Genomic DNA, 19,601 nt, shown 5'->3' with positions numbered 1-19,601 from the left:
TGCCCTCCCTCACTGCCTTGCTCCTGCTCACCACTCTCCATCCTTTTCTCCTCTCCTCTCCTTCCCTGCCTCTGCTTGCTCTCCTCTTCTTGCAGTTTCTGCTTACTGCATTGGTTTTCCCTTTTTGATTCAAACAGCTTTATTTTGAAGTGCAGCGCAGCTTCATTTATGAAGGACATGTTACGTTTCAGACATTTAGCTGCAGCTTTTGTCCACAGTGACAGAAAATGGCCATGGCAGTGATCTCGTGAATACAGAATAAGTCTGGTGCAAGGAAAGCAGATAAAAAGAGGAGCAAGTGGGGAGTGAACAGTGGGGGGAGTTTTTTTAGTTTACCAAAAAAAAAAAAAAAAAATCCTTCCTGCTCCCTCCTTGTCTGTTATCATCTCCTCCATCTCTCCTCCATCCTTCTCTTTTTCCCAAAGATACATCCCTTTAGACCAGGTTGATGTGTCATCGCTTCCCATCCCCTCCTACTCTCGTTCTGTCCCTTGCCGCCTGCCTTATACTCTCCTCCCTCCCTCCCTCCCTCCCTCTCTCCGTCTTTCTGATTTCTCCCGGCAGACCTGAGCTGCAGCGTATTCCCTGTAGTTGTTTTGTTCCGCGAATGAACCGAGGAGGGCACGTTTCACCCCTCATTAGCAAGCTCAAACAAAGCCAGACTACAACCTCCTGAATTTCACTGCATGTCGAGCAAACTGAACCTGGAGAGGTCTCAGTTAGATGGAGGAGGAACAAGAGAGGCAAAGAGGAGGGAGAGATAGATGAAGAGAGAACAAGCAGCCAGAAAGACATGAACATAGATTCACCGGCCGAACTGATATTATCATAGGATTTTAGTAGGTAAAACATTACAAAAACTAGAACAGAAATGCTCAAACTGTTTTATAAAAGGCGAGATTGGACTTAATCTGTTGACATAAATAATGCTTGCAAAAAGCTTAGAGATAACTTAGAGCTGGAAAGGATGTAAGTAATTTAATTTTAAGAAATTCATATGTAAGTTGATACAGAAAGAGGAATGAACCATTGCTGACAGGATTTTAAATTTTCAACAGTGATTAGATGTTATTGCCCAGGCATAATCACTCCACAGGCTGCTTCATTTAATGTTTAGTATCGTTAAGTGTAGGTAAGTGAAGGTTTATGCTTTTTTACAGTTTACATTACAATGACTTACATTTACAGATTTATTTGTGAACATGTCATGTTCATTGAATGTTTTGATCTCAATTCTTAACAAGGAGTTCAATCGTGTCTCCTAAAAACTATGTTTATATTCTGTTAAAATGCAACAGCTAGTGTGTTCAGAGAGAATTTTAATGCTGAATTGTAATGTTTTTTTTAATCAGCATAATCAGGGAACAGTTTTAATGAACCTCTCTGAAAAGTCACAAAATGTTAATTTTCCCACAATGTCAGCTTGTGGCAATTAAAGCATGATTAATGTTAATGTTAAGGTTCAGGTTAGGTTAGAGGATCTTGGTTATGGTTAGAGAAACAATCTCAAATCAGGTTTCAGGTGCCAGGCAAAAATTAAAATATATGTTTAATCAAAGTTGTGAAACCATTTAATGTGATTTAAAGATAATGTTTTCGGGGTTTCCTCATCAAAAATGTTCTAGTTATCAGCTAGGTAAATTTTAAAAAAAGGCCAATATATCTTTATTGGATGTGTGGCAACTCTCAAATAATGATATTGGATTGGCCTCAAAAACTCAGTAGTGGTCCGGCTCTAATAAGAGGGATGAAATTGAGGATAGAGAAGGGTGTTGTGTTGAGGCATTTGCAGTGTTTTGGTTTAAATTCCGCTCATGACCTTTGCTGCAAAAGCCTTATTCTCTTTCTTTTCCATTTTTCCATCACGCTCAACTGCAGACTTTCTGATAAAAAGAAAATGCCATGAACAGCATCTCTGAAAATGAGGACTTGGAAGAGAGGAGAGGATTAGTCTGGCGCAGTAGGGCAGGGATTGAGAGATGCAGGTGTAGAGACTGATGAAGGGGAGATTTAATTCGTGTTGTCCTGCTTGGTTTCTGGCAGGCTCGCTATCCAGAAAACATGGTGTACTTGGCCGGCTCTCACCCAACACACACACACACACACACACACACTTCAAAACCCACATGCACACACCCACTCCTACAGGACTGACACTCTCACACTCCCAAACACATGCCAACACAAACCTCATCACGCACACACACTCGCATAGACACTGACCGCATGACAGTGCCGTGACTGCCAAGCTGAACACGCTTGGCGCCAGCAGAAGTTAGCAGGCCTGCGCAGGTAGCGGTGGGAGAGGCAGCCATCGTCCAAAACAATTATCCCATTATTACCTCCACTTCGCCTTCAGATAAAAGCTTTGCTGCAGTCTGCCGCCTCCACAGAAGGCCTTCACTGTTTGTCAGGTTGGAGGTAATTACTGCTGTGGTTCGAAACCTCATGCAGCCTCCTGTTCCACATATTGTTCTTCCTTGTTTTGCATGGATGACTAATAGTACGCTGATTGTAGGGAGTGTTTATAGCCTTTGTCTACTCTCACTTTAACACCCACACTGGTGCGCACGCGCGCGCACACACACACAGACATTCATGTGAACAGTTCGGGGAACAATTGATTTACCTTCAGCGCTAGTATTATACTCTGAACCTTGTGTGCTGTTGAAAGAAGGAGAGCATCAGAGGGAGGGGAAGAAGAGGGCGGATGCTTTTTTTGCTGATGTGAGAGCAACTGCATTTATACTCCTCTGCTGCACTTGGAATACAGCAGGTGTTATGAAAACAGATGATAATGTGCTTGTATACAAGCATCAACTCCTGCCATAGCAGCACTCTCTCCTAGAAATTATCTTTGTAAATGACTAAACCGCAACACCAAATGTTTTATAGGAAACGTAACCACTGGCTGAATTTGTGGTCATCTATTTTTTTTTAAAATCTATACAGATAAAATTACTGTATATTTAAGGCTAATTGTTTTTTTTGATAGTGAGGACTTTCCCCGAAATATACCACATTTTGCAGAGTTGTTTCAACAGATGTTCACGAGAATTTTATGTCCCAATGAATCCAGGAAATGTTTTGTTTTTCTGGCTGCAAGAAGACACTGATGGCCACAGTTTACTCTCATCATGGCACTCTTGTGATAAAGACAGGTCAGAAAATGGCCCCATTATTTTGAAAGTGGAAAGGAAAATTGGGAGAAAACGTGAATAAGCTGCTGATTATACCAGACACCAGAGTGCCTCTAAGGAAATACAGAAACAGATTTTCAGCATTTCTGAAACCTAATTTTCACTTGGATTTTTATGCTATTCATTTTTTATCAGACTTGATGAAACAGACTTGTTTATTAATAATCTAACAAAACACAGCGGTGCTTTAAGCTCAATGCTAATATCAACTTGTGGACAATAATAGTACTAGCATTCTGAGTAATAGCAGGTATAATGTTTTTTTCCTTATGATAGATGCTTCTTGCAGATCCTTCCAGAACATATACGGTAAGAGATGCATTACGTGAGTACATACACGGACAGACAACCTAAATCATATATTCCTGAGGTTTGTCTATTTATACTTTGAGTTTGAATTTCAGACATATGAGCTCAATTTTAACAAGCTGACTTGAATGCAGTAATAGTCTTGTATCTGGACCTCAGCAGCTCTGGTTTTGCCCACAGGCTGCTTGAAAGTAATTGGTAACAGAGAGTGAGAGTTTCTAAACCTGTTCAGGGATTCAGCCCGGCAATCATCGTTGTTCGCCCTCTCTTCATCTTTCCTCACACCCACCCCTCTCTCTCTCTCTCTCCTTCCCATCTTTCCTCCCTCGCCTTCTCTCCCTCTCATCATCTGTCCAGCTCGTGCTCTCGCTTGCCATTTTGCCTCCTTTCACCCTCTTCCACTTGTTTTCTTTCCCTCTCCATTGTGTCATCACAAGCCAACAGTCGGCAGCAGCATGCTCACACTCTCCCATCAGTCTCATTGCTGGGAAGCATTTTACAACACTTCTAACACAAACACACTTACAGTTCCTGTTATAACGGTGCCAGCTCCGGTTGGGTGATATTCACAGACTTCTTATTGTTCCAAATTTGCTTCTGATAAAATGAACTAGACAGATGTGATCCCTAGATCTTACAGCCTTGGCGTGCACACACTTTGTAAATCAGAACCAGCATACGTGTGGATGGTGCCTTGCGTGTGTCTTCACGCTCCACTGAACCACAAACACATTCCCGGTTAGGTCAGCCTGCCGTCCCAAAGGTCTCGAAGACAACTCAAGTTTGAGTCATTTGTCACTGCAAAGAGGTCCCCTGTGTCAGCTGCCGTATGAGACGCACTGACAGACGCTTAAACAGGCTGGACAGACAGACAAGTCTCAGACTTCATGGCCTGATAGAAAGGCAGACAGACAGATAACAACAGAGACAGACACTGATGCTGAGCGAGTGATATTTGGGATGATTTATAAGGCTTCTGTTCTGCTCTACTTCTTGCTTCAGATCCCATAACAAGCAGCACCTCAAAGGACAGCAGACTTCAATCACTGTCTTCCTATCAATATCAGCAGATGTGAATACATATCCACAAATCATCTCTCTTACCCATTCAGTATACAAGGAACACTTGAATAAAATTCCGACAGCATGTCCTATTTTATCTCAAAGGTCAAGGCACAGAGAAAATCCAATTTGCGAATTACAGAAAAAGCATGCTGAACCTATTGGAGATTCTGTCTTGTTTTCTTATACAAGGACACAGAGGTAGCTGCATCCAAACTCGCTTTGTTGGACTTAATAACTCAGAGGTTGCCAAGACTAAAAAGGATTTCTGGGCCTGATCAATGTCCAGAAAGTCTATGCAGTCTGACAGCAATAAATCTCTTGGCACACATTTTCATATACTTGTTTAAATATATCAGACAGCTTTCATGATTTTGCTCAGGACAGGAATCATAACAGTTCCTGATGTTTTGCAAATACCTGTTGTTTTTCTTTATTCTGTTTTAGATATTATTAAATAAAGTCCAAGTTTCTTCAGGTCTTAATTGGTTGGAAACTGCCTGTGAACATAATTATTATCTGTGTCTTTTATTTTGATAGCTAGCAGGATATCTCTTGAACTTTTTAGCATATTTCAATTAAATTTGGTGGGAAATTAGGTCATCGCCCAAGGAAAAAGTAATTAGTGTCTGGTGCTGATCCAGGAGTTTTTAAAGGATTTCTTAATATTGCGAGATGGGGCTCTTTTTTATTGCTGTTGCTGAAATGGAAAAAAATGGCATGTGTCCTATTCATGCAGAGCTGGATTAAAAAAACAAAAAACAACAACAACAACATATGTACAAGTAACAAAACCCTGCCCTCTAACGGTTGTAGGGAATTTTGACTCTTATCCGTCAGGACCTAAGGAAATAGTACTGTGACTTTTTTTTTTTATAGAGTCTCAAAGGTCAAAGATGGAAACCCTGTCACTTAGAAATTCTATTCATACACTACTAAACTTTTTTTCCCCCAATTATGTTGTGGTGGCAACGCAGTTGTTGGCTATCTATTAATTGAAGCCCCATGCAGATATGCTGAATACAAGGCAGCTAAGACTCATTCAAAGAATAAATTCCTGCTGCATCTCAGCTGCTTAACAGTGCGCGCTGGGTTCACAGCCTGTCAGTATCTGTTAACTCTGCCACAATAGAAGTGGAGACATAAGGCCAAGAAAAAAGTCAAACTTTGTTTTGTGTTCAAAAATGACAAAGTGACGAAAGAAAGTTAGCAGCCATTGTCCTCCCTGTCCTCAGCCAGAGTCCTTCACTCTGCTGCTGTTGTTCTGACAAGCTGAGCCTTGGGAGCGATTAGGAGACGGACAGACTGTGGATGACTACCCTGACCCTCCACTTCTCGCTTCTCTGTTGTTTCCTCTCACTTCTGTCCTTATCTTTGATTCACATGGCCCTACTGTTTATATTACTCATGTTGCAATCTCAGTCCACACATTCAGCATCTGTCTTTACATATTATTATCATTACTTGTCTTTCTGTTTCATTATCATTGCTGTTATTCATCTTCCTCCCGCTCCTCATCTATAATTTAAGGCTCTGATAAGTCTGAAAAACATGCTGATAAACCACATATTCTGGACAATGACTTTACCGTTAAGTGTGTTGACTCATATTTGACTCTCTTTACTTTCAGCTGGCTGAAAAAAGAAAGGTTGCAGTGACCTTTCAACTATGATCATGGCAGCCTACAGTATTGCCTCATCATCTGTTTTACCCCTAAACCTTCTCACTTCGAGACAAATCCTCATACTCTCCTCTCCCGACTGAATCATATCCCTCTCTAAAATCTCCCAGTCTACTTGCTATAAGTACCAAAATCCTTTCTATCTATGTCTTCAACTTTTATTTCTCATTTTATTTCTTCTCTGAACACTTTTCTCTCGTGTTGTCATTCTGTTGTGACAGCAGGATTGTCTGGTTCTGAGTTTGACATCATCTGTTGTAAGCACCGAAAGCTGGTTGATCCAGTACCTGAATTCATGTTTACATAAGTATCCACCATCACTGGTGCAGCCAATAATTTTTAAAGTCATATAATATGATAAATTTACATCACCTGTGTGCAGTCAAGGGGTTTAAATTGATTGATTGTAGCTCCAAGGTCCAGCTTTTGGTGAGTTGGTATCGTGACAACACCTACACCTACTCAGTCCAGACCTCAGTCCAATCAAGAATCTGTAGCTGGATTTAAAAAAGGCTGTTCACTCGCATTACCCATATAACCTGACAGAGCTTAAGCAATTTTGAAAAGAAGAAGGTGGACCACTTGCTGTGGTCAAATGTGCAAAGCTGACAAAAAAAAACTCTATCCACTCAGGCTTGAGGCTGTGCAGTAACTGCTGCCAAATGTGCACCAGCTAAATACTGACTCAGACGGGGTGAATAGTCACACAAACAAAAATTCTGTATTTTGTATTTGTTAACTTGTAAAGCCAAATTAAATTAATGTTAATGCCATAAAACAAGAAAACTTTCAAGTGGGTGAATACTTTTTATAGGCAAAGTAAGAGTGATTAAAGAAGTCATTACACACACACTCACACACAGCTGTGTACATGGTGAACATATGCAGGAACATAAAAAACACCCAGGAGACTTAGAGCTGGGGAGACATTAGAGTAATGAACCTTGTCTTGTGATGTAAACAACTGTTTAGAGGTGTGCTAAGTGTGTGTGTGTGTATGTGTGCGCGTGTGTGTGCGTGTGCACGTGTTGAAAGGCGGATCCCATCATTAATAATATCTCTCTCTTTTGAAACATCTTCATCTAGGAAAGTAGGAGCTGATTAGCAAATCTAATCCAGATGTTTAGTGTCTCCTCAGAGATTTATTACTGATTCACAATTAGTGTCTGTGTGTGTGTGCATGCTCATGTGTTCATATTATTGGGGATGCTTTTGGATTTGTCGTCATTATTGATTTGTGTTGTTTATTTCTTCGGTGAACATGTTTTCTACGTGAGAGTGTACACTAGGTCTCAGATCATATTTTAGGAACGAGTGGGTATCATCGAGTCTTTGGGGGGGATACAGCACAAAATTATGTTTATTCATTGTGGTCTTGTTTATGCATTTATGTCTTTGTCTCTTTCACCCTTTCTGTCACTTTGTGTTTCTCATCTCTGGCATTTTAAGCCCACCTGCTATTTGATTTCGAGTCTATACCCCGAGAGCACATTCTCCTCCGAGCAGAGTCTCTAACCAATATGACACTGTGCTCCAAAAACCTTTGAAGTGTTGTCTCCATAGAGACCTTGCTTAATTGGGATACATTAGCATAATTAGCATCTATCTCTTGCTGAACATGCACTGTCTCACTCGGCACTAAGCTTGTGGATTGTGTGCATGTGAGAGAAAGACTTTTGATGTTCTTTGACGACACATCTTACTATAAAGGAGAGGAAGTAAAAATTCACAATGATTCTAACTATATAGACACACATGCCCAGAAAATACTTTTAGAATGCCAATGCAGTCAGACCTGCTTAATTTACATTTAGGCTCACGTTGCCCCCACAGAATGATTAGAAAAGGCCTGTTCTCCACTGAATCTGGACACACAATACATGATATAAGGGATGATTATAACCCTAACTTTCCCATGAAAACTGTTTTTTGAGACTGTAGAGATTCTGTGCTGGTCTCCTGAAAAATAGGCCACCACAAGTCACCATGGACAGTCAGCACGTTATCTTTTAGCGCCCAGGATTTAAATCTCTCATCTCCCAGCATCATCAAGCATCAGAGCGGCTGAATCCTTCAAGATTACATCAGAAATGTTTGATTGCTACAACTCAAACTGGCTAATATTGGTGCGATCCTGTGGTTTAAGATGATTAAAATCTTAAAATTTTGAAATGAGATGACTGTAATCTGCACAAATCAGCTGTTACATGTGTGATGCTTGTACTTTTCACGGGCTGTTAGGATTTTAAAAGTCCTCTAGTTTGATTCCGGCTGGAATGTCTCCCTTTTAGCTTGAACACACTCTGTGTGAAGCAGAGCCCATGCTTTGTTCCCTCTAGTCGGTACATTGGCCAACGTGGTCTGGCTAAAAAGAGAATTCAGCAAGTCTTACTTTGCCTTTATGGAGGAGACTGCAGAGGACGTTCAAGTACAAAATGTTTGTAACTCGTTTTCCTCTGGATGTGCACAGACGGGGTGGGGGGGGGGGGGGGGGGGGGGGGGGGGGGGGTATTGTTCACACCAGACAGAATTTAGTTTTTAATTACATCAGTTTCTACTTTCTGCACTTCTGTATTTTTTTAATGTAAGTGGCAAAGAAGCTTTAACAGGACCAAATCTGTCTCAATCCTTGAATTTGATGATCAGAATCTGCAGTCACCAACACACACACACACACACACACACACACACACACACACACACACCTTTATGCAGCTTTACTGAGTGAGGTGTTTTCTATATTGCATCTGAGTGACCTTTATATGAGATGGTGGAGCTATAATAAAATCGCCCCACACACACAGAAAAGCAGCATGGGTGCTGCATAAATATCCTCAAAGTCCATGTTCTATTCGTTGTTTTTTGGAAGAGGTTCGACAGTGTACATAGCTTGTTGACCTATCAGACCAAACCTCCTGCAAAGCTCTGAGGGAGACTTGCTCTTGTGTGCAGACCTCAGCTGACCTGAGATCAGAGGAAAATCTCGTGTTTTCTCAGGTTGACATTTTAACAGTTTGTATTTCCATACAAGACGCGATGCATCTCGACAGTGGAGTGTTTGCACTTTGTTGCCACACTACTGCAGCTGCGCTTGTCTCAACCGGATAGCCAGTCCTCAAGAGCCCTAATCCCTGTACACAGTCTCCTTGACATCTCTCTGCCCCGTCTCAGATACTCTGCTCTGAGGTAACGGGCTCCCCAAACGATCTCTGCTTTGAGAGTTGTCTTTGTTCCACTGGCTAAAAACAAGGAAACACTGCACACATGATTAGCAGTCACCACTGCTAAAAGCACCTTGGAAAAAAAAACAAATCAATGAAAAAAGTGTGCTCTTCTCAAATGTAGTAGAAATGGCTCTGATGTGTTGCCACCTGCTAGAAATGTCAGTGGAGAAACAAAGGTTTAAAAAAAAGATATAGATAAAGATATAGATAGATATATATATATATCTATGATAATACTTCTGTACTTAAGCAGGATTTTGAATGCAGAATTTTTACTCATAGTGGATGATTTTTATACTGTGGTACTGTTAATTTTACGCGAAGGAACCAAACCACTGTCTTGTGCCACACTGCTTTAGTTCTTGACTTTCAAACATCACCAAGCAGCCTTGAAGCGTTAATACAGTACTCCATTTATTTTTTTTTTTGTCATCATTTACCTGATGCCCTTATCCATAACCTGCACATTTGTATTCCCTGTACAGTGACAGAGTGGGTAGGGGCTTGGTGTGTTTTTTGCTCAAGGACACATAAGGATCAAACCCGTGACCTTTCAGTTATCGGTTCTAGTTTCCACCTACTTGCCCTAACAGGTATCCTGCGACCCACTTCATTAATTTCATCATTGCAAAACTGCCTTAAGAGGATAAGAGAATATTTCATTTACATTTTTATGTAGCTTACTGATCCCTGACTTAAACGCTTACACATGTGACAAATCGGTGAGGGCTTAGTGTCTCTATTAGACACATCAGCAGGACACGTTTACATCTATACCGCTGGTTTGTTTCTAGAGGGAATGGATGGAGAGCATTTTTACTTAACTTTGCATTTTAGTGCTCTGAGCTGAGCTGTATGAGCAGTTTGATGTATGGTGTAATCATTTAAATTAAAGCTACAGTATGTAATTTTAAATATATATATATATTTCTACTTGAAATATGCTCCAAAACACATCTTAATGTGGAGAGCTGCTGCGAAAGGCTTCTGTGACTCAGACTCATTGAACAGCCTGGCAGCAGTGCAGAGAGATTCCCCTCTAAAGTTTTTGAGTGAGCCTCGCAATTCAAAGCCAACAGGTAGAATATCACCGCAGCAAACAGGAGAAGTGCACACAACTACGAAAAGGTCAAATCTGAACCAGAAATTTGGTCTGAAGACTTGTAGATAAATATTTACAAGGGACAGTGACTGTAAACAGTCATTTCACCATTTCCTCCTCTTCACTCAGCTCTTATTTGTCCTTTACTGTTGGATGTTAAATCTGGTGAACATGCACTGGCTTTTGCTGCAATCTGACCTGTAAGTTTTTTAAATTTATATATATATATATATATTTATATATTCTTAGGGGAGGCTTTCTCTCCGTTCCAGCTCAGCCTGTCATGAAGTTCATTAATTTCATTCATCATGAAACCTCCCTGGAGGCAGTTAAGATAAAATGTATTTGATATAAGAACTTTTCACATTTTATAGTAATAGCTGGTTTTATGCATTCAGCTCAGCATATGTTGCATGTGCAGCACAGGGCTTCTCAGTAGAGTACACAAAAGAACAGAAAATAATCCATGAAAAACTAGGGGACCAAACTTCCCTTTGTGCTGCTACTGAAAAGGTGTCAGAGGGGTAATAGGAAGATGAATGAAAAATAGTTGTTTATGCTTTTAGTGGAGTATTGATTGATGCATCAACTGATCTCCCATTGTGTTTGCTGCCCACCTGCCTGCCTGCCTCTCTGTCTGTCTGTCTCTGCCACCTGCTACCAAGAGAGGGAATGAGATTCTCCATCTGCCCCTGGATCTCTATCATTTGCTCCCTGTCTGCCTTTCGCTCACTGCTTTATTGTCTCTGTCATCTCCTTCTTTATTTCTCACTCTGCTCCCTCTGTCACTCTGTTATCTGTTTTTATCAGCGTCATTTTTCTCTCGCATTCCTCTCCCGTCACACACCCACCTCCCCTTTCTCTCTCTCTCTCTCTCGCAGACACACACTTACATATTCTCCTCTTTTCCTCGAGTGAATGTGAGGAGCTGTCTGTTCCCCCCATATGGCCTGTCAAGTTCCAGCAGTGAGAGTGTGGGTGTGTGTGGTGCAAGCTAACATAGCATGCCGTTAAAAAAAAAAAAAAAAAGAAGAGAAATCATATGTCGAATGGTGGTGAAATAGGCTGTGAAAAAGCATATCCATTTAGGAGACTGCCTTTGAACTCATGATGCACAGTGCAGCAATAAATAATTAAAGGGAAATGTATTTTCTAGAAATCAGACATATGAATCTTTTTTTTTTCCCTACGATCCAAAGACAGTGTTAGAGAAAATAACCAGGTGGTGTGTGTGTGTCTGGAAAAACATAAACAATAGGTGAACCCTAGATGCTTCATCTGCAGTCAGAGATGAGAAGGCTGGGGAACAGAGGAACAGTCCTACTGGATCTTTTGTAATCTGGTTTGATTGTCTTTCTCCATAATACACAACTGTCTGTAGCTGCAGCTGTAGACAGCAATAAACTGACACTAGGCTTGTGATAAATTGGAATTTAACACTATTTTGGACATTTTATAGTCCAAAATAGCAGCAGATAGAATTCTGTCTCCATTGTTTTTTTTATTTCAGTTTATTTTCATTTGAAGCTACCAGCTAACTTAGCTTAGCATAAAGACTGGAAACAGGGGGAAACAGGCTCTCTGCAGAGGTAACAAAATACACCTACCAGCACCTTTAAGGGATCATCATGTCTGTTTGCTGCAGGGGTTGTGTTTACATCTTTTCACTTCAAAAATCAACAAGATATGTAATTTACCCAGGGATGTGCAACTCAGCAAAAAAGTAAAAAAGTATTAAAGTATTAAAGTTATTTCTCAAAATGGTAAACTTTTCCTTTGAGTTGTCACCTCAAGTTGCTTCTAGGATGTGATCTCTAGATCTCTGTGGTTCTTACTGGCAGTTTTACTTATGATTTTATAATTAGAATTTTATTTCATTCTGATACGTCGCTTGGAAAATTAAATTCTTTCATGTCAAATTAAATCAAATCAAATCAAATCAAGTCATGCTAAAATAACGTTAAATAACTTGAACGTAAGTTTGTTCTGCTTTAGTTTTGATTTGTCCACTTTCTTTTGGGAAAAGAGAAAGAATGGGATGCTGTTAAAATGCATTTTTGCATAAAAGCCTTGCTTGGTAAAACCTTAAATGCAATTAGAATGTGTTTTTTTTCTCAATGTGAATAGAAACATGGGGTTTCTATGGGCCCTGGGTGGATTCGGTGAAACGATTAAAGCCCAGCGGGCACAGTCACCTGCCACGCACTCAATCCAATCTTTACCGATGGAGCCAATCCTTGTTAAGGACACGTTGTTCTTTGTCCAAATTATAGCCGCATGCTGCGTGTCTACCTGCGTCCAAGAAAAACAAGCGTCTGCCTGTTATCTGTGTCGCGCAGCAAACAGGATGATGGTTGTGTTGTTGGTGATAGTGATGTAGGACGGCAAATACTGGAGCAGTAATGACACATGGACTGAATTTGACAGAAAATAGGATGATGTTGATGTGGGTGGGAGAAGCTGCCATGTTGGGAGATATCAGAGCCTTGAATTGACCAGAAAAGCTTTATTCTATTCTATTCTGTTCTGTTCTACTCTGTTTATTTGCTGATGCTCGGTATGACCACACCCTAAGCACAGCTTCAGCTGATATCTGGTAAATCAGTGTAAGAGTGTCATATTATCATAGAGGAATATTGCGTCAGGCCGGCAGATACTGGCAGATAAAGGTATGAATCCACTTCAGGGGTGGAGGGAGTCTTCATCTGTGAGCTGTAGCGTTGCCCTGACGACCTCCTAAGGTTTACTGCAGAGTTCAGCCAGATTATGAATAATGGAGAAAGGTCATGATAGATTTTTAATGGATTTACACACCACATGGCCGCAGCTGCATCAACAGGGATTTCAGAGCGATCATTTCTATTACAAAGGGTATGTTCTTGCTTGAACTGCTGCTCTGACTGCTGTCATAGGCTATACTCTCCATACCAGAGTTAATCCCACTAATCTGTTTAATGTATGTGCAATGTCATGACATCATTTTAAGCATCATTAAAGAGTGGTCAGACAATATATTCTCTAGGAAGCAGTTTCATTCAGTGAATAATCTACTGAATGGCTATTTCAGCGTCTGACAAATGGATATATGGAGACAAATTTCCTCCATTTTAATTTAGAGCAAATCTCCTTAGTTATTAGCAACTTCCATCTTCGTTTCATGTTTTTCAAGTGTCTGAGCAAAGTTGGGTCTCCACATGCTCATTGCTCGCTCCACGATATGAGGAGCTTTACAGTAATCCCTCTCCTTAATAAGCTGTTTCATGTACATCGCTATTCAAATGGGGGTCAGGGTGGGTCTTAATCAGTCATTCCGCGTCTGTTGCCGCTCCAGAAGGCAGGTCAGCGTGACTTTAAACGTGTCCTTTTATTGTATTGCAGTGTGTGATGTGGGAGATGTAATTTACCAAGAGTGTCAGCAGCAACCAAGGCTGAGAGTCGTGTCCCCCAGTTGACACCAAGTAAACAGTCACTTAACTTGCGTGTCCCTGTCCACCCCCATAACGCTGATGGAGACCGATGATCACACCCATGTGTAATTGCTCTGACATCTCGTGCTGACAGATCATATAGAGAGCAGTAAATTGAGAATGGCTTTAACACCGGTCTCAAGACTAGAAATGGAAACAGGAAATTAGAGATATTCATCCTTTATGGATGGTTCTATTTTTTTTACCTAACTCACCAGGGTAAATCTGACTTTTAATGGTGATTTTATTATTTTTTTTCCAGTATGTGGGGAAAACAGATACATTCACACATGCAGGCATATGCATGCATCACACATGCCTACAGTGGCATTTATGACTTGGCAGACAATATCATTTTTAAACACTGCTATCCTTTGCACTTAATTTGCATAATTCTAATTAAATGCTCGCTCAGAAGCACCCAATCATGTTGTCAAGTAGAAAGTAGGAGGACACAAATCCTTTTATATGTTAATCTGCTTTACTATGACATTGTCTAGCCTGCCAGGAAAATAAATATTTCACACCTCAAACTACACAATGTGCAGTGATGTGAGGCATCAATGTGCAGAATAAATGTGTTATTTCCATCACTTTAGATTAGCTCTGCTTTTGCCTGCTATTAACCATTTTTCACACTGCGCGTATTTTGATTCTGTACAAATGCTTGTCCAAGCAAATACTGATAACATTTCATAGTTCCTTGTTGTTGTAACTGACGAGAACATTTTAGTTTGTTCCAGTTCTTTTAATTACACATTTTGCTTAGACCAGCTATTGAATGGCTTCATTTGCACACTTGAGCACCTCAGAGCTTCTTACAATTTCAGAAAATGCAATTAATAAATTTTTTTGCCACCAGTGAGAAAGGAAAGAGCTTTTTTTCCTGCTTCTGGCAGTAAACAGCTGGAAACATTCAGAAAGTAGATGAAGGTTCTAATTGATTTCTCAGAGGAACCACACGGCAGGAACTACGCTGACTGATCCATGTGGCTGATTCAAAACCAAAATATCCAACAGCTGAAATCAACACCAAAATAAAACTCAGCATGGATTATTCGTTGCTGATGTAAGAAAACTATTGTTGTGCAGCTCATCAGACAAAACACATTTACAGTTTGCTTGGAATCATTAGTTTTGACATCAGAATTTTATAAAATTGTAATGCAATGAGAGGCCCGTTTGCTCTTGATATGCTGTGCCAAAACATTTAAGTTGCTGTGGACAAAAGTGTCTGCCAAATGAATGCAATGAATGAATAATAAAAGTCTACTGAAAATTGATACACCAATTAATTCCTGGCCTGTCCTAGTTCAGTAGGTCTTTGTGGAAACACAGCTTGTTATAACATAATGAAGTCCTGTAGATCAAGCTCAGGTCACATGACAAAATTTCACCATCTGCAAAGCAGGAGGTGATATCTTTGAGGATTACAGGAAGATTTTATGTAAGCCGAGACAAGTCCGCAGTAGCTTTAGTGAGCTTTGTTATTTCACTTTTGCAGGACGTTGTTAATTTAACGAGGAGTGAACTTGGGTAAAGTTTATACGCATATTAATTTCACCACAAATTTAATTTAGAAGTCTGTATTTACAGTAGACCTTTCAACCACTTTGACATGTCACAGTAGGAGAAGCACAGGTCTAAATGTGAATGTGATGAATAAGGTGATGAATAAAGTACCTATCTATCTATCTAAATAATAAAAATTATTCAGGGTAAAATTCCACTTATCTGCTTCAGTCGCAGAGTTCTTAATGTTATTACTTGCACTTGTGCTTTTCCTACTGTGGCATGTCAGAATATGTGCTGTGAAAAGGGCCCAACAACACTGGAACAACATGTCCATGTATCACCTACAGAGAAATCCTTCAACAAGAGAAAGACAAAACAAAGACCTAGAGAAACCAAGAAGGCAGTCCAACAGCAGGGTAATAATTCTCATGCGCTACTGACGTACGTCTTATGCGTATTCAAACCATACAGCAGTGTCCGTGGAAGAAGTTTTTAACAGTGTCACTACTTGAGTCATTCATCTCATAACTCAACAGGAACACCTTGCCTTGAGGAGCCATTGACCTCAGTCAGCAGCATCTTACCATTTATTATGATTACACACACACAAAGACACACACTAGTGCACATAATTCATCTTTCTCACTTGTCTAACCCTAACCCTGTCTCACACATATACACCATACACTCGAAATACTCTTTTATTGCTCTGGCAAACACACATACACGCACACACACATGCACACGCGCACGCACGCACGCACACACACACACACACACTGACCAGAGTTTGCCCTCCCTCCAGGTGACGATTCTTATCATCCTGGCCCTGGCCTTCCTCGCCTGCATTGTGTTCCTGGTGGTTTATAAAGCCTTCACCTATGACCATGCCTGCCCAGATGGATTCATTTATAAGGTAAGACCCGTAATTGGCCTTCATTTCTTTTTATGGTGTTACAGCACACCTGTCCACAGCCCTGAAATAGACAGGCAGTTAACAGGGCAGCTGGATTGTGCAGCAGGTCATGGGAGAGCCTCTCAGATAAACGGGCCTGTAGCTAATGTTTATGTTCGTTAATGATTCATTTGTGAATCATCATATATTTTTGGTTTGGTTTATCTATCCGCTGTGGTGAATTATAGGTGCTGCTTCCATTGTTTTGTTTGATATTGAAGGAGGTAGAACTGAATAATTCATGTAAGGTATCATAGTGGAACATGTCCACCACAGTTTCGAACATTCCAAGGTGAGAAATTTCAAATTTTAGCGATGCAAAACAGAAAAAAGCAGCAAATCCTGGCATTTAAGAAGCTCAAACCAGTTAAGTTTGTCCTTTTTGACTGAAAAGTGTTTTAAGGGTTAGTTAACAGTTGTTGGCGTCGGTCAAGTAACTGATCAATCGATTATTCAATTCACCGCTGGAGTTAGTCTGCCATATTGGAAAATATTCACCTTGCTGAAGTGCTCTTATGTAAGACCTTCACTATCTCCTCCTCTACTTTTCCTTCTGTCTAAACCAAGAATCAAAGGTAAGTTCACCATCCAGTCTCCTACAGGAGAAGAAAAATATAAAATACCCCCGTCCTACTTACACTAATTTCTGAGGTCATGACACAGCTAACGAGGCTTATCAGATGTACAGTCATCAATCAGTGATATCAGTGATTTTGTCTTGATCAGTGTAATCAAGTGTAATTTAATGCCTTTGTTCCTTGACACAGAACCCAAAGAAAGAGACTCCATTGAGGGCAGATCCCTTATATCATTAGCCATGTTGACTATTAGATGAAAATTAGACAAATTACTCTTACTGCCTATTTTACAGTAATTACCACATTGTGGTCGACACCAGGTTCACATGACTAAGGTCGTAAAAGAAAATGTCTCGTATAGCCGTTCTCCATCCAGCTATCTGCTGTTCAGAAATGTACTGTATTACAGTTGAATCTTTAAAGTTTTACAGTGTACGGATGCAGACAGCCTCTGCTCTCCTCCCTTCCCTGGTACTTATAGATTTTCACTGCACTGCACTTATAAGTTTCACAGTACTTTGTGAGAGGTCACCTTGAAAGTCTTTCTCTGGTCAAATCTGGTCTTTTAGGTGGAATAAATCTACTTTCAGACTCACAACCTCTGCAGGGGCTCAGACTGCAGTGTGCAGAGGTATTATTAGCAGTGTCACATGCACGTCCACCAGGTGCTAAAGTGTCGATAGAAAAACACGTGCACGCGCCTGTGTGCAAGCTCGCTCACACAGTATGGTTCATCCCTACAGAACACATGCACACAAGGTTGTAAATGCACACACTCAAGAATATACATTCACTCAAAATACGCTAATATACCATACATTCACTCCATTATAGCATTATGGGCTGAGAGTCTTCATTCTTCTGTATATGCTGTTACATAGAGCTGTGCTGTCAGCTTCAGTAATATAAATTACATCTTCTTCCTCTTTATTACTGCCAGTAGCAAAAACTGTAATTGTCATAGGTTTGAGGCCGTTTTTTATGATGAGGAAAATATGACACCGTAAACACTGTTTTTCTTTTCTTCTTCTCAAAGCTATTCAAAGTCTATCAGAGTCTTTTTAAAAACATGGTTAATGCTCAAAGACTGCTATCCACTTACAAAATATCTAACTCAGGCAGTTACTTGGAGAAATATTGGAAGATGGGGAGGAAAAAAACTTTTTTATCAGTTTTGTTCCTCTGCTGTTTGGTAAACTTTTTATCTGAAAAAATACCTGAAATTATGTAGAGGTACAGTATGTATCTTTATGATTGGTGTTATTTTTTCCCCTCTTTTCAGCAAAATGGTCAGCCCGTACAATTAATCATTTGTATGTCAAAACTTTGAGAGATGAATGAGTGCAATTTTCGAATTGCAAGCGTCCTCATTTTAATTACACTAACTACATGATTAACGGTTCATAACAAGCTGTACCAAGTAATAGCTTAAGTGGTCAGTGGCCAAAAAAAAAAGGAATAAACCTCGTGTGTTGGCCAGTTTGTGCTTTCTGCATGCTGGGTAAGGTTAGAGGACCTTCGTTGTCATTGTAACAGTCGTTCAGTGCTATAAAATTTTTCAATGGCACTATCCTTTCTTGATAATTGATAACGACAAAATGCTACGTATATCAGCTTTAACAATGAATTCACTGATAAATGTTCTGAACCTCACTGTTCTCTTTCTTCGTCACAGCACAAGCGGTGTATCCCAGCCTCTCTGGAGGCCTACTACGCTGCCCAGGATGCCAACTCGAGGGGCCGTTTCTACACAGTGATCAGCCACTACAGCATGGCCAAGCAGACCACCTCGCACTCCGTCTCGCCCTGGCTTCCCGGAGGGGTTGGGGGGCAGCAGCACGACGCTAAACCCCCGAGCGGCGAGGGCCACTGAGTTAGCTGAACGGTTCGAGGGCGTTGCGAAACACACACAGACACATGCAGACATGAAGAAACACATACAGACACGGGCAGGTGTAGACGCAGACACACACGTAGGAGGATATGTAGAAATTTAGGCAAAAGAGACGCACATTAACACAGCAGCTGCATATATAATGCCAATATAGAGTGAAAAAATGCATGCAGACATAAAAACACACAAGCACACGCTAGGCCATATTCTGATTTACCTTGTCTGCCCATTTATGAGCTCTTTCTCTTATCGAGGAGCATTTCCCATTGATCTTTTGCTCTCTTGGGAATATCATCATCTGGTGATACACACTCACTTATACAAACACACACAAACACACACACAGTCTGCTCTCTTGTTACTATGTTTACCCCCTCCCTCTCATTTATTATTTATTGACCGTCATGATATATTTATTTTTTACTGTAACGTATGGATGTTTTGTATGTGATTACCAGGCAACTATTTGTACAAAGGCACGAGTCAATGCTGAATTTCACGCTTCCTCTCTGTGAGATTCTTTTTTTTTTTTTTTTTTTGGTTTGCTTTTCCAAGTGTGTATACTGCAGTTACTGTGTATTCATTCACAGCCCGTTTTCTTTCTTGCCTTCCTC

At 40.4% G+C, this 19,601-nt stretch overlaps 1 protein-coding gene across 1 annotated transcript in view; it reads left to right on the top strand.

Annotated features, from left to right (window-relative positions):
* The window catches only part of nsg2 (neuronal vesicle trafficking associated 2), a 32,934-nt gene extending 13,968 nt beyond the window's left edge, over positions 1–18,966 (top strand). Inside the window, exons 4-5 of the mRNA XM_041051920.1 lie at positions 16,366–16,476; positions 18,769–18,966. Coding sequence (XP_040907854.1) covers positions 16,366–16,476; positions 18,769–18,966 — 309 coding nt within the window. The remainder of the gene's footprint in view (positions 1–16,365; positions 16,477–18,768) is intronic.
* The last annotated feature ends 635 nt before the right edge of the window (positions 18,967–19,601 follow it).

The sequence above is a fragment of the Toxotes jaculatrix genome, chromosome 12, assembly GCF_017976425.1.
Source record: "Toxotes jaculatrix isolate fToxJac2 chromosome 12, fToxJac2.pri, whole genome shotgun sequence".
Classification (NCBI taxonomy): Eukaryota; Metazoa; Chordata; class Actinopteri; family Toxotidae; genus Toxotes; species Toxotes jaculatrix.
The sequence above is the reverse complement of the archived record's forward strand: the minus strand, read 5'-3'. Positions and strand labels throughout refer to the sequence as shown.